At 41.3% G+C, this 16,699-nt stretch overlaps 1 protein-coding gene across 12 annotated transcripts in view; it reads right to left on the reverse strand.

Moving 5' to 3' along the window:
- Window positions 1-16,699, reverse strand: part of LOC133504355 (muscleblind-like protein 1) — a 110,282-nt gene that overhangs the window by 23,774 nt on the left and 69,809 nt on the right. For all 12 annotated transcript variants that reach the window (XM_061826522.1, XM_061826524.1, XM_061826525.1 and 9 more), the window contains 2 exons: window positions 7,495-7,665; window positions 506-712 (listed from right to left, as the gene is read on the reverse strand). In XM_061826522.1, coding sequence (XP_061682506.1) covers window positions 506-712; window positions 7,495-7,665 — 378 coding nt within the window. The remainder of the gene's footprint in view (window positions 1-505; window positions 713-7,494; window positions 7,666-16,699) is intronic.

Below are 16,699 nucleotides of genomic sequence, written 5' to 3' on the forward strand. Positions count from 1 at the left end.
TTAGCTCGTTATTCTGCCGCCGTTGTTTCCCGGGTGGGGCTGCATAATGGATGAGACTGAGCTACAGTCCAATTAATGATTAGCCGCGCACAGCGAGACGAGCGGTGCTCATCATGTGACTGATTGATTTCATGGAAGGAGGAAAGATTCTGTACAAGTTTGGCTGTGATTCTGGGAAACTTGGGCATGGCTAATGTGTGCGCAGAGCTACTCTTATTAATGTTTCCTCTTCTTTGCTTAAGTCGGGATAATGACCGTATTATGGTAATGGTTGTTGTGTAGAGTACACAGACTGTGTACTAGATACATAATTAAATTCTACACACAGTTGCTGTTTGAGGGAAGGGTCTTTAATATTCAGACACATCCCGCTTTTCAAAGGCTAATCGCTTTGCAGGGCTGCGGAATAATGTTCGACGGCTGCTGTATTTACTCGCGTTTTGCTTAAAAACGGACGGACGTGATAGAATTCTAATTCAAAATCCCCAATCCCCGTCCGTCTCACCTCCAGTCTATCCGTCCTCATCAGTTTCTGAGCCGCGGTGGCGACGGGGACGGGAACGCTGGCGTTGCTGGTGAGCAGTACCGGGGCGCTGGGCAGGATCTCGGCGGGCATCAGGCCGGGCGACACGGGGCCGAGGTACGGGTTGAACGCCGCAGCCGCGCCTCCGTTGGCGTTGGCCGCCAGGCCGGGTGTGACTGAAAACATGGGCTAGAATGAAAGAGTGCGTCAAATGTAAAGATTTGATTTGTTTTTAGCACCTCCGAAGTCGATGTAATCAGCTTTGACTCATAGCAATGAATACATAATAACTTTCTCTTGAATAGAAAATTATTCTGATAATACAATTGCTTTAATGGGAAATATATCTTCATTGGCAACAGCAGATCACCATACCATAGAATATCATACCTAGGATCATACTATTTGATTTGTACTACAGTATATCATATATCATACAATACAACAACATAGCATAGCATCCATCCATCCATCCATCCATCCATCCATCCATCCATCCATCCATCCGTTTTCTGAGCCGGTTATCCTGGTTGCCAGCCAATCACAGGGCACATAGAGATAAACAGCCGCACTCACAATCACACCCATGGGCAATTTTTAGTGTCCAATTAATGTTGGATGTTTTTGGAATGTGGGAGGAAATCGGAGTGCCCAGAGAAAATCCGCGCAGGCAGGGGCAGAACATACAAACTCCACATAGGCGGGTCCGGGATCGAACCCGGGACCTCAGAACTGTGAGGCCTATGCTTTCCAGCTGAATCCACCGTGCTGCCCATGGCATACCATATCAAAACATATACAAAATACAAATACGGTACAATACCTTATCATACTGTACCATACCAAACCAAGCAATATCATACCACCTATTATACCTTGTTTTACAAAACCACATCGTACAATAGTATCATGCCATAACCATACCAAATTATCACAAAATACCATACTTAATCATTATACCAGACATTGAAAACAATATCTTATACATATCCTCATCAGGGGGCGGGGGTAATATATGAGACAAGGGGGGTCTTGGGGTCATCATGCAAATCATTCATATAAAGAAAGAACAATGGTGACGATGCCCATCCGTGCTCATTAGCTACCAATAAACCTAATGGACTAAAAAAAAAAAAAAAAAAATCCTGATAAGGAGTCTGACTCATTTACCAAGGCAGTAAATTCTGTTTTCAGGATGAGTGGCTGGGTATTACCAGTAATACAATGAAAATGACAGAAAATGTGAATATTTACTATGCAAGTCTATTTACAGTGTGTGTTCTTGTATTTCCTGCTTGTGCTCCTTAAATTTTAAGTTAGGGATCATTGTCCATTGTCTTAAAAAAAAAAAAAAAAGTTTGTTTGGAGTGTGGTAGAACAGTGGAGCATCTGGTTAGATCTTTGGCTGCACAGTTCTGACGACAGCGGTTCAATCCCGGCCCCAACTGTGTGGAGTTTACACGTTCTCCCTGTGCCTGCGCAGGTTTTCTCCAGGCACTCCGGTTTCCTCGCGCATCCCAAAAACATGCATTAATTGGACACTCTAAATTGCACCTAAGTGTTATTGTGAGTGTGACTGTTGTCTGTCTGCGATTGGCTGGCAACCAATTCAGGGTGTACCCCGCCTCATGCCCGAAGATAGCTTGGATAGGCTTCAGCAATCCCGCAACCCATGTGAGAATGAGCGGCTCAGAAAATGGATGGCTGTATGTTTGGATTCCTGTACTAGCAAAACATACCTTATCATCATACAATACCATATATGGCATCTCATCACAATTCCAATCGAGACTGCATGGCACGAGTCATCAGTACCATAATTTTTCTTCAGTTTTCAAATGCTTTTAACAGTGTGTTTTTTCAGCAGGAGTAACACCGTGATATGTGAAATGGGCTTGAATAGGAAAGAAAGAAGAAAAATATTTTTCTGCCATTGTTCGAGGCAGCCATAACACGCTGCAAGTTTTCCCTGCACGTTCTTGACCTGCACCTCAGTGTAAGAGTTGTCCCTTGAGATGCCGCCAACGGGACACAATGAGTAAGAGAGCGTCGGCGGCTGCCAGGGTCTGGGTAGCTACAAAAACCTCTTGCTGCTCTCATTAAATCAAGAGAAATGGCATGAAATCTGTAGTATTTCCAGCGCTGCCTTCGGGAGCATCTGGAAAATTCAATCTTATCACAAGGTGCACTTGAAAAGTGGATTTGAGCCCCTCAAGGTGCTCTGATATCAAGACACAGCTCAAGGTTTGGCCAGGGCAGACATGATGTCATCGAAATGAATCTCAGTCATGTGGCTTCATCAGTGTGATGATGTCACCTCCTAAATATTTTGAAAGCTCTCCTCACGGCCATTTTTGGAGTATCCTTTTACTGTGATGTTTTTTGAAAATGTTGAACATGCTTTCAAGCAGTTACGTGAGATACATTTACACCGCGTACCTTTTCGCACCCCTTGATGCCTCTGCATCGAGGTTTTGAATTACTCCACTCATTCAGATCACGCAATATAAATTCGCAGATCTTTATACAAGCATTCCTTTTTACTTTGAGGGGATCGTCGAAGTGAGGCTGCCAATTTCCTTTTATTTTTACAGATGATGAAACATCAAAAGGATCTAATGTCATACGGTACACTCAATTAAACCAATCATAACGATCAATTTCATGTGTAGTGCATGGACAATTAGTTTGAATACAATTAGGGTTGATAACACGAAGGCTGCTGAGAACGAGGGAATAAGTCAGCGAGTGAATTCGTGAACGAGAGACAATGGCGTCTGAGTAAATGAGAGAATCAAGCGATTGAGCGAGTCAAGTGAATGGACCGGATGTGATAGTGAGTTAGATGGTAAGCAAGTTTGTGAAGAAACTCGACAATAAGTGACTGATGGAGTGAATATTCAGTGAGTGAGAGTTTTGAGACTGTAAATAACTGAATAAACGAATGAGTGCTTGAGCCAGGGAGCGAGTCGCTAAATGAATGTTACTCTGTGGGTAAATGAGTGACTTGGTGGTTCAGTGAATGAAATGATCAGGGAGCAAGAGAGCAAATGAATGAATCCGTGAGAGAGTGAGTGGGCAAACAGAGCAACTGAGTGACAGAATGAGAAAATGAGTGTCGTTGAACAGGTGAGTGAATGAATTAGTGAGGGAACCTGTGCGCATGTGGCTGGATGAATAAATAAGTGATTGATTCTGTGAGCGAATGGGCAAATACACAAGGGTGTGAGTAGACACCACAGTTCATGAGCAACTTTTCAAGTTTCTTGACCCAACAGTGAGGAAGTGAGTGAATTATTCATGTCAGTCAATAACGGAATGAAAACAGGTTATGAAGGAATGAATCTGTGACTGGGTGAATGAGTGAGTCATCGTGGGCGTAATTGAAAGAGTGAGTGAATGATTAACAGGGTAAGTAGGTTTCACAGTAAATGAGTGTTACTGAATGAAGCGATGAGTGAGTGAGTGAGTGAGTGAGTGAGTGAGTGAGTGAGTGAGTGAGTGAGTGAGTGAGTGAGTGACGTAAAGGCAGTGAATAAGAGTAAGAGTAGATCTCTGAGCGAATCAGTGAGTGGCTAGGTGTGTCAGTGAATGAGTGAAATGGTAATTGTGAAAACAAGTGAGTGATTTTATGAACCAGAGAGGACCCGGGGGACTAGCTGGGCAAGAGAAAGAGCAAACAGAGTTCTAAAACTTTCTGGGTCAAGGGACCACTTACAGGCTGGCTTTCTTTCCAAAGACCCCCACCCCCCAATATTTCGAACGCTGATTAACAACTATCAGATAGACCTGCAGCACAACTGGTTGGGGTGTTAGCCTCACAGTTCTGAGTACCGGGGTTCAAATCCTGGTCCCACCCATGTAGAGTTCACATGTTCTTCCTGTGCATGTGTGGGTTTTCTCTGGGCACTCCGGTTTCCTCCCACATCCTAAAAACTTCCATTAATAGGAGACTCTAAAATACCCCTAGCTGTGATTGTGAGTGTGACTATGGTCTCTCTCTATGTGCCCTGCAATTGGCTGGCAACCAGTTCAGGGTGTCCCCTGCCTCCTGCCCATGACAGCTGGGATAGGCTCTAGCACTCCCGTGACCCTTGTGACAACAACCTGCTCAGAAAATGGATGGATGGTTGGATATATATATATATATATATATATATATATATATATATATATATATATATACACACAACATAATTTATTGCTAAATATTTAGTGCACCCTGAAGCTATGATTGATCCTCCGAGCTTCCCAGACCACAGTTTGAGAACCATTGCAATAGAGGAAGACGCTGGGTAAGGAAGAGGCTTAGAAACCACAACAAACAAACTAAAAGCAGACAATTCCTTGAAAGAACACTGTTGTCCCACCTTTTGTTCACAATCAAGGTGTGTTTGCTTGACTTTGTAGTGCTGCCTCTCTTCACTCTGCAATCCTATCGCCTTCACTTGAACTGCCTGTCGTCTTTTTCTCTCTAGCCGTTTATCTCTCGCCTCGCTCGCATGTATTCTGTCCTTCTCTGTCTCCGCCATCCTCCCTTTTCTCTCGGCGTGACACAAACAGAAAGGGAAGGCTCAGCGGCCCCACAGAGATCTATCGCCTCTTCAAACCCTTTCATGGTTAGCTCTGTTCTTCTCCAACGGGGCTTTCCACTTGATGACAATGATAAGCTATTGGATATGTTGTAAGTACCTGCATGCGTGTGTGTGTGTGTGTGTGTGTATGTGTCCAAGCAGCTCTTCTGAATTATCGTGAGCCTTAATTAAAGTTGACTAGATGCATTTTTCCCAGTTCCCATGTTTCTTAAAAATATGCCTGTGACATGCGTTCTTCAAGGATGAAGAATAATGACAAATTTTACACACACTATTGCCTGTCTTGCTTAAAATTAGCCCATATTTTGGGGTCTGGCCTTATCTATTGAAAATTAGCGATTTTATTACACGACATGTATTTTGATGGCTCATGGCAAGTTTGCCCTTAAGCATCTTTCAACTACTGCAGGTTCTAGTTGCGGCAGTAGTCTTGCGTAATTAAAAAAAAAAAAAAAAACATACCATAACATGCCATACCTTAAAGACAAGAAAAGCATTTCAATTTCCGGAGAAAGCAGCGGATACACTACACTGTGCGGAGGTAGTGCATGGACGCATTAAAAATCAACGCCTGTCGACAACTTGACTGAACAACCTCTACGTTTTAACATGAAAAGCAAAGATGTTGTGGGATGTGAGTGTTCTCTGCATCACTGTTTATGCATGAGGTGCATGAGGGGCTGAACAAAGTATTCAACTACTTAACTAGTCGATCCGTCTACTTTACCACTTAATAATTAAGGTTAGCATTTGAGTCGACTAATGGCTAATCTCTTGAGTTGACTAGTCAACTCGTTGATGCATGGACTTTATCTCTTCACAATGAACGTTAGTTCTTAACTTGATTAGTCGTTAATCATGATACAGCTGGCAGTTGGCAACCAACGGTTGCTGGGCCCGTGCAGCAAACTAAGCAGTGGTGCCTCAAGCGTACGAAAATATTTTCTTGAAAATGATAGCAGTCGTCTGTCCTCAAACATAAATGCACAAGTCCGATGCTGGCTCCTCTGAAAATGCAATTGCTAATGCTAGCTGAAGAACAGACAAAGTCCTTAATTAGTGAATTCACCAACCAACCTCCTGTCACTAAAAAAAAGATAATATACTGTCGCATCTGCTATGACGATAAAACAGGGAGAAGTGGAGGTCGATCCACAACCTTTTTATTATGGAAACAAAAAAAACTGACTGACCCTCAAATCACAAATCCCCCTCAGACGCCTTCACTGCCTCACAGACAGTCAGAACTTAGAAAACTCTGCTACTTATCCACATCACACAACTGCAGTTCAATGCAGAAGATTGCAAGAGCGTTCCCTTCTCATTTGATTTTCCGGTTTAATTACAACACTGTGAGTAGCCACCAGTTGTGTTACACCAATTGGTTTTACACTTCTACAATTTTCAACTCTCAGTGCAGGCCTGCAGGTGTCCGAATGTGAATTGATGAGTGAGTTGTAGGGAAAGGCGACTGCTCCGTGGACGATGGGGAGCATATGTTTGCAGTTTGACACAAAGTGTGAGCTTGTATTCGGAGACTGACGGCAAAGAGTTGCACGCACAGCCAGTTGACAACTGAATAATTATCAATTAATCGACGTCAACTCGACTATCATCCCGTGAGCAGTGACTAAAAAAAACGAGAAGTTGTCGACCGCTACTCTGCATAATTGTATTTAAGACTGTGTAATCCAGCTGCTACTCCAAAGTAGCTCTGGATCTTCACCCAGCCTATCTGATCATATAATGGGGGGAGAAACTTGGTGTGGGGGAGGTTATTTAAATTAACACCCAAAGACACATCGTCAGAAATAGGCAGCCAACAAAGATTTACTTGGTTGTTTAATTTGTCACTTGATCGTTGGGCAGGCACTCTAGAGATCCAACTAATTTGTATACAACTATTATATATGTCCTCTTTTAATTTAAGAGTGCAAACAATGTGACAGTTCTCCTGGTCTCTTTGGGTATTCGTCACCTTGAAGTGATAGAAGGGAATTCATGTGTGTAAGGATCGATTTGTGGGTGCCTCCATGGTGGGGTAAGGCTGTCCAATGCCAAACATTAAAGGGCAAGTGATTCTCACTTTTAATGAGGACATTCAGTCCCAAAAGAGTCAGGACAGCTGGATATGAAATGATAGCGCTAATAACAGATATTACAATTCTGGAACAAGCTTTTGGAACATCTCTGAGGCTCATAATTTCTGCTCTGGGTCATTCCAAAGGCATTTGATAATTCCCCACCATCACCACCACCACCAAATTCATCCAGGCATGCCCTATAAACTGAAAATAGCTACAATTATCAAAAATGTATTTGTCTCGAGATTGTTGTCTGTACAATAGCAAGAATGTGGATGCGTGCCACCCTCACCACGGGCTGTAGCTGGGTGCCAGGCATCATGGCGTTTGCGATGTGCATCTGCTGGGCCAGCATGGCCATGTTTTTCTGATGGATGAGGTTGTTCCTTCCGTTAATCTCCAGTTGCGTCTTCAGGTGGGGAGGGGGGTGTAGATACTTGCAGTTCTCCCGGGAACAGCGGCCCTGTTGGTGAAACGTATTGGGAGAATGTGGGTGAGAGACTTGAAAAAACAACCTAATAATGGGATTGACCTGACATCAGCGTATACAACGGAGTATGTTTTCAAGACACTTTCAAGACAATTTCAAGATCAGCACTTGTTATTTTTCTGCTAGTCTTTTTAAGCCCTCAAGATGAAAAGGGGCTCCCAAAAAAGATAACACGTTACCTTGTCTAACAAACTATAACACAAAACACCAAAGCATTACAGTAGAATCTGTGGAGTGAAATCCTCTCAATATAGTACTATTCAGAATTGGTCAAAAATAAGAAAAAAAAAATCAATTAAAAAATCTCAACAAATACCACATTTACCCTTGGGAAAAAAAGGAACTATTTATTGAAAAATCCTGGTTACTTTTTGGGAAAAATATGTATTTTATTTCCATAAATAAATAAATAAATAGATGCGGAATTACTTCAAAGTATAACTTACTTCTCAAAATCCTCTGTTTCAGAAAAAAAAGGCAAGTAATGTACATATAATTCATTCTTATAAAATCCCATTTTCCCCCCTAAAACAGAGCTGTACTTTTATTTTGGAGGAAAAAAAATACTTACTGTAATACTAGTAAAAACATACCACAATTTCTTGTAAATAATGCGCACCCATGTATAGTACGCGCCACCAAAGTTGACCTAAAAATTCTGGAATACCCTTGCACCTACTGTATGTATAATGCATTTTTACAATGCATGATTTTACTCCTACTCACGTGATCAAAACATGATATATGACCTGTATTTTGTTATTTTTTTCAATCATTTATTTAAACAATACGTTTTGTAATCCACCTGCATTTGTCTTGAAACTCACAGCCCTACTTTTATTTAGTAAATTAGAAAACACACAGTTGTTCTTATATATTTGATTACTTGGGCAGAATTTGTAAGAGTGGTACAACAACATGAAGAACCAGGTGAAACACGTTCCATTTTATTTTAATGGGATTCAAATTAAACAGTTAAGCATAAAATAACAGTATCATTGAACAAAACATAACCATAAAGAAATTAATGATGGTTGTTGTTCAGTCATCAGACAAATTTAAAAAAAACTATATTTCCAAATTCTGCCACAGTATGAAAATTTATGAGCACAACTGTACAGTACATATATGCAGTCATACGTACTCCTATCGTATTTGAATGAAAGTTAGGGGTACACATTTTTTTATAACCACTAGATGATGGTGTCATATTAGAATGAAAGTCTACAGCTTTTTTCATAGCCACTAGATGGCAGCATACATTTATAAAATATGAATGTTGAAAAATGTGCATTATACACTTACAATTATGGTAGCAATTCTCAAAAATTGTCACTTTAGTTCTTAAAATAAAATAGATATACAATTAATTCTTCCATCCATCTTTTCTCCATGGTGTTTATCCTCATTAGGGTCGCAGGTGCGGTGGAGCCTATTGCAGCTGATTCTGGACGAGAGGTGGGGTACGCTCTGAACTGGTCGCCAGCCAATTGCAGGTCGCACACAGACAAACAACCATTCCCACTCACATTCACACCCGAGGGCAATTTAGAGTTATACTATGCATGTTTTTGGGATGTGGGAGGAGTACTTGGAGAAAATCATCGCAGGCACGGGGAGAAAATACCAGTCATCAGAACTGTACCACTGTTCTGCCTATCTTTAGACATTAATGTATTTAGAAACAACTTCATGACTTTATTATAAAGTATTTAATCATTAAGTTTTAAAAAAATAAAATTGTTTTGACTTTGGCGGTATAGTGACGCAGCTGTAGAGTGTTGCCGTCACAGGTCTGAGGACCGGGGTTCAAGTCATGGCCCCGCCTGTGTGGAGTTTGCATGTTCTCCCCGTGGCTGAGTTGGTTTTCTCCGGGCACTCTGTTTTTTTTCCCACATCCCAAAACATGCATTAATTGGAGACTCTAGATTGCCCCTAAGTCTGATTGTGAGTGCGTCTGCTGTCTGTCTCTGTGTGCCCTGCAATTGACTGGCAACCAGTTCAGGGTGTACCCCGCCTCCTCCCCGATGACAGTTGGGATTGGGTTCAGCACTCCTGTGACCCTTATGAGGATAAGCGGCTCAGAAAATGGATGTGTTTTAAAAAAAAATTAAACACTTAGATAAATCTTAAAGAATCTTAAACTGTTCCTTGAAAATGATCTGTAAGGTTTTATGTTCGTGATGGTTGAGTGACCCAAGAATACATTACAAAACACAACACGGTTTCATTATTTCTCATGGGATTTTAGAAATAAACAGTTTTCAAGTTACGGTGTGTTTCTTGCACCGCTTTCTCTGGGGGCAAAAATTACAAATGTAATGGACCTGCTGTTTTGAGAAATTGATCTATTAATGAACAAAAACATAAAAAATACGCTGTCCGCACGATCTCACAGTTGTTGAGTGGCTAACAAAACACCTGAGAGGCAGCACGAGTCCATGATAAATGCTTAACAAGGCTTGCTGAATCATTATCGATCCCTCTCCAATTGAGACAAGTGTCAATATTTGCCATCATCTCTCAGCATAAGAGGCTGAGGCAGGATGTGTTTCTACTTGGCAGGAATAAACACACGCACACACACACACTTCTTCCCGTAGTCGTGCTCCTCTCGCGTTATAGAGACGGGAGCAATTTGTGACTGGCTTCTCCACGCCGAGGGTCATTACATCCACCCAACCACCCTGGGGGGAGAGGCAGGGAGGTGGCGAATGCAATTTGTGCTCTCATAATGCCTGCTCAACTCCCCCAAAGAGATGTAATATCTTACTGCTGCCCTTCATTCCCTTTCCCGTTCACATTCATGCTCGCATGCGTGGTGCTGAATGCAAAAGAGAGCGACTGCGGTCTTGTGATCCTGCATGTTCATGCATTCATCCGTCGTCCCATTACTCTTGTATAGGAGGACGCACAGAGCAGAGTTCTAGCTCCCATGGAGAATTAAAGGTTGCCTGTCACGCTACTGCTTATCTCTCTCCGATTATGTCCACCGCGCCTCAGTGTGACACCTGCGAGCGAACAAATCGCCTCCCACTTGTCCTTTGTATTCCCTCGCTCCCAGCCTAGACTAGTCTGCCTAGCGACAGCGCGAGGAGGCATTTTGCTATGAAGAATGTCAAGGGTTCTCCCGGCGTCATCATTGGCTCAGAGCGGCGTGGCATTCCCAGCCGCAGGCACACATTGACAATGCCTCCGGTCCTGCACTCTCTATGTGTGCTGGCCGCAGTTATTGATCACAGCTAATTGGTTAATGCGTGACTTCGACTTCACATATATAGCAAATTGCTTAATGGCTTCTGATTTCCAGGGTAGACCATGTGAAATGTCTTTGCTTGTCATTGGGTGGTAACATGCAGCCCTTTATTGGTGTTGTTCTTAACTATTTTGGTATAAACATGCCAAAAGGTGATATTTTACAACAGCATTTATCCAATGCGTGTCAGAAAGGTTCCAGGAATCATTTCACAAGACATTAAGATACAGAAGTGCCTTGAGCGCCGCCTTTAATTCCATTCATGACCATGCTTGCATCTCAAAAAACCCCATCTGTCAAATCCTCCTTATCAATTGAAATGAATGAAAAAAATAATCTGTTGCAACCTCCTAAAAAAAAACCAATACAATCATAACATACAGAATTGACACAATTGAATATGATGTAACCGCCCAAAACATTTTTGCTTCAATTCAACACACATTGTGTTGCTCCAACTGTTGCGTGCATCTATAATCCAGATATATGAATACACGTGAAGAGTTTCACAATTGACTCAGTAAGATCCAGTAAGATTGATTCTTTTTGCAAAGGAGAATGAATGCTGTATATATTGTATTATTATATTGTCTGACTACATGTCTTGCTCAACCGTTCGTTTTCAAAATTTGAAAAAAATGCCTATGTCGCGTTTTGAAAACAAACTCTCCAAATATTCATTGCATATTTAATGGTTTATAACACCGCAGCACCTATGATATTCACTAGACCATTTATGGCATTTTGCATTGTTCATTAGTATTAAAATAAAATGATTTTGCAAAGACATAGGCAAAGCCACATGGTTGTTTCAAATTCACAATGTGAAATTCTTATTTTTTAGTTTCAAAGTAAATTTGACCTGGCAGTGGCATTTGAAGCCTCTTTTTCAAATATTTTTTTAATTATCTCCCAAACTGCTGATTACATGTAAACTCTTTGCTTGCAAGTCAAAGCGGAAATTGGCAGAACACTTCTCGAAAGTCAGGTCACTCTTGTCTTGGGGCACCATTGGTATTTCAAAAATACAAAGTACAACTTGAAAATGAATAGCACTTTATCAACATCATCATGGTTGCTCAAAGGGCTTTAGTGAGGTTTACATTAACCCATGCACGCAGACATTCACACATACATGGGCACTGCCAGGCAGGCCCACCGGGAGAAATTTTGGGTTGTTCAGGACAATTCGGCAGCAGACAGTTGGTGCTGGAATTCGAACCGCCGACACCTTGGTCACAGGACGGCCCACTTTAGCAGCTATTCAACAGCCGCCCCATGTTGTCCCTCTCAAAGTAATCCCCCCTGTTTCCCAGTCTTCTCTGCCAAATCTTCATGCATTCCTCTCAGGATTGAAGTCATCCAATTCTTCAAAATTTGTTTCCTTGATTGCCACTGTAAGCTTTTGAAAAACGAAAAAAAAAAAAAAAAAAAACATTTCCTTGGCCAGGACCTGCCAGATGCTCAGGGCATTGGTAGCACGTGTGTTGTCACGGTGAAGCACCCACGAGTATTCCTGTGACTACCCCCCGCCCCCCGCACTTCTTGGGCTCTGAATGAAGCAAAAGCCGCACAATCTCTTTGTAGACCAGCTGGTTGATTGTCTGGCCCACACTGAAGGGGAAAACTAGTAGTTTGTAGTTTGGGTTTGAAATCGTATGTGATATCAGTTCTGGAACTTTTCCCGACACACCTGGTGCATCAATTTTTCATCTTTTTGAAAAAGCAAAGGTAATATGATCATCTTGGATTGTTGTTTAATATACAGCATCCTGACTTGCACAAACAATCTACACAAACTGATGCAAAGATTCTCCATTTTTTAAAAATACCATATACCCTCTCATATTTGCGATTTAGGATTAGCGATTTGAACTATCCACAGATTTCTTTAAGGGGGAACCTAACCCCTGTTATTCATGGAAAGCCCTGCTTTTTTTTGACTAATTACTTCTCTAGCACCCACCAGCCACAACATGAAGTCCTCTTGTGCAATATATGGAGAGCAATTACATATTTCATATTATATTATAAATATTGTACAACAACCCATTCATCCATTTTCTATAGCGCTGACCCTCACTAAGGCTCATGAGTGAGCTGGAACCAATCCCAGCTTACTTTGGAGACAGGGGAGGTACACTAGAGTCGCCAGCCAACATATCTATATTTTTTTATCACCACGGTTGAAGTTTGTTGTGGTGTACAATTGTACTGCATTATGCAGAGTGCTGCTCAGTATGACGCAGTGCAGATGTTCACTGCAAACTACAAAAAACTGACACCTTCTCTTAAAGTGAGTATGACTGAAGGAAGTTTCACAGCTGACCAAATCTCCCTGAAGATAGATAGCGCTGTCAAGACATTATCTGGGTGATGCGTTTCCATTAGAGTTGAGGTGGAATCCATATTAGCATGCTTGTTAGCTCAGTGCATTTTATCAGTTACATTGGGAAAAGGTCAAGCCACTCAGACGTGTCACAAGCAGTTTCACTTTTTTTATCTGCTCTTGTTTCGGATAGATGTGTTAAATGCTTCTTAAAAAGAGTGTCAGTGTCGGTCAATGGTTTTTGTGTTTGTTCTGCCCTCGAAGCGTCTACTTGGCTTTCGCACGGATGTCTGGAGTGCATATTGTCCCAGACTCCTACTCATCATTGTCACCACCTCCTCCCTATCACATTTGCTTTGGGAGCCACCTAAATCCTAAAATGTTTCAACATTTCAAGGCCAATATGGGCAGGAGTTGTGTCAACAAATAGATACAATATTTAGTCATGTTAACCAAATACTGTAGCTACATTTAGCAAATGAGGCTTTGTCAACACGAAAGCGCGCACAGGGAGTTGACAACTTAAAAAAAAAGAATCAATGATGACATCAATGAATAGATGTGGACTAAATTGTCATCACATTAAAGTAGAGTACAGACATTTAAATTGATTAAACCCCTAAATACACATTTGGTTTAAATGTATTGGTACTTTATTTTACTGTGTGATTGTATGTGCCCTTGTAAGGGCGTCCTAAAATAAATTGTATTACTAGTGTTCCAACAACCAACTAGCCCACCTACCTCCAGACATCCTGTACCTACGTTTGAGTGAAGTTAAAGATTTCTAGTTTTGTTCAGTATGAAGAATTACATTTTCGTCATACACAGGTATGAAAAAAAATACATCAGTCTTTCTGTCCTAGACGCTCGAAGGAAAAGTTCAGATACGCGGTGCTGCAGTAAAATCATCTAATAATCGTCTCATCAGGTTGCTGTGATGTCATCACCTCTGCAGCTCTTAGCCATTGGGGACCCACATTTACATGGTAACAGGAGACCACGTCGGTATTGTCGCAATCCAATTTGCAACGTCTAGAGTAGCTGAAACAGAAAATGACGAGCGCTCCAAAACTACAATGAGGACAACACCACTGATCATACAAGTAGCATGAGGACATACAAACATAACAGCAGTTTACACCTCATTACTTGCATTCTCATCGCTGCTGTCACATTGGGCTGGTTGTGAAATTCGGTTTCACATGAAGCTCATAATCTTTTGAATGCGATTTCAGTACCATCAAGAAGTGTGTCTTGAAAGTACGTGCCCTGGGGACTGCACGATAGGCATCTCCTTTGCTCTTACTGCTTTGTCACTGCTGATATTTGCGTCTTTGGAATCCCCCATTGAATGACTTCCACTCAGACTTGCAGGAGAGATGGGAAGAAAGAAGGTAGCCAGACAGCCAGACAGATAGAAAGCAAAGGAAACACAGAGAGAGACAGATGCAGAAAGCTCCTCTCATTAATATTAATCAAAGGCGTCTCTGCATACATCCTCAAAAGGGAGGACTTGTGCATTGCAGGCCCTTCTGCACCCGCACTCCCGCAATCGCACATTGATTCCGATTAATCTTTTCATCAACAATGATTCATTTCATCTAAAGCACATGTAATCCAACAGTCTTTAGCTTGTTTTTCTTTTGTGTTTTTGGTTTGTGAGCAGCATTACAAAAGCTCAACTGGGTTGACAGACCCCCCCTTCCCGCCCAATAAAAAATGCTTATTAATTCCCTCCCGAGGACACCTCCCCTTCCTCTGGCTCTCCACTTCAAGCATCAATCCGAGAGGCGCCGCCTGCCTGGGCGAGAGGGAGCCGTGATGAGAAAAGGTGAGAGCAATTTCTCCATCGCTTCTGAGACGTCCCCCAAAAACATCCGGGAAACTTGCCCACCCATAAACTTATCCTCACGTTGCAATCAGTCATGTCAACTGGTCCCCGGAGAGTTGGCGAGCAAACGCCATGGACTAAAAATATCAATAATTTTTTTTTTTTTTTTTTGGTCTTTTGGTAACAAATTGATTGAATGAAGTTCCTAAATGATACCTAATATAAATACTCAATTTCCAAAAGGTACCTCAATAGCACAAGTTTTTGTTTGGCTGGGAAATTCGGGAACTATAAAAGCCTGACTATTTCCATTTTAATGAGACGATATGTTGAACAATTTGTGGCTAGCGCTTTCATCAGGTTATTTCAGTGAACAGAAAAAATGCTTGAATGCTACAAAGAGAATAAAAGCTTTTCCTTGACCTCAATAGTGCAAAACTTTCACAAAGTTTCTAGAAACTGCAGAAACCTTTTTCAATGAAGGTTTTAACAGAATTTGTAGAACATTTAATGTCTAATACTTTCAATTAAAAAAAAAAGCAGCATCTCGCCTCCAAATCGTATGTTTGTGACTTTTTTTATTTTTATTTTCCATATGCATTGCCAATATAAATGAGTACACCCAGAGAGATTTGTCAAAAGAACCTTAGAGTACTGTACTGCTCAGGATAGAAATTGAACTGAAATTACATAAAGTGGTGATTTTAACCCCACTTACGGTAAAGGTGATTAATTCTCTATCATAAACCATTTTACTACCATTTTACAAGCTGTACAGTAAATTTATGTAAAGTTTCCCACAGTGAAATATTGCTATCCAGGCTCCAGCAATCTCGCTCAAAGCTTTTAGATCACAACTCGTTCAAAAACTACATTTTAATCCAAGAGTTTTATTCAGCCACATGATGTGTTCACATCCTGGGAGTGTTTTGATGCAGGTGTTGGGGACTCAATCGTTAGCACAGAATGCTAATGATGGCGCAAAACTATTAGCTGCGATGCAATTGATCAGTTTAATTAGTTGTTACATGGAGGCATCGGAGCCTCTTTTTGTCAATTTAGTACGTAGTACCATGGAAAAAAGAATGCTTGTTATCATTCATGGAGTCTATTTATTTTTTAACTATATACCGTATTGTAGCCATACAGTGAAGCAAATAAGTATTTGAACAATATTGCAAGTTCTCCCACTTAGAAATCATGGAGGGGTCTGAAATTTTCATCATAGGTGCATGTCTACCGTGACAGAGATAATCTAAAAGGAAAAATGCAGAAACTCCAATGTATGATTTTTTTAACGGTTTATTTGTGTGATACAGCTGCAAATAAGTATTTGAACCCCTGTCTATCAGCTAGAATTCTAACCCTCAAAGACCTGTTAGCCCGCCTTTAAAAGTCCACCTCCACTCCATGTAATATCCTCAATCAGATGCGCCTGTGTGAGGTTGTTAGGTTCATAAAGACACCTGTCCACCCCTTACAATCAGTAAGACTCAAACTTGTAACATGGCCAAGACCAAAGAGCTGTCCAAAGAAACCAGAGACAAAATTGTACAACTCCAAAGGTCTAGAAAAGGACTACGGAGAA

Source organism: Syngnathoides biaculeatus, chromosome 8 (genome assembly GCF_019802595.1).
Source record: "Syngnathoides biaculeatus isolate LvHL_M chromosome 8, ASM1980259v1, whole genome shotgun sequence".
Taxonomy (NCBI): domain Eukaryota; kingdom Metazoa; phylum Chordata; class Actinopteri; order Syngnathiformes; family Syngnathidae; genus Syngnathoides; species Syngnathoides biaculeatus.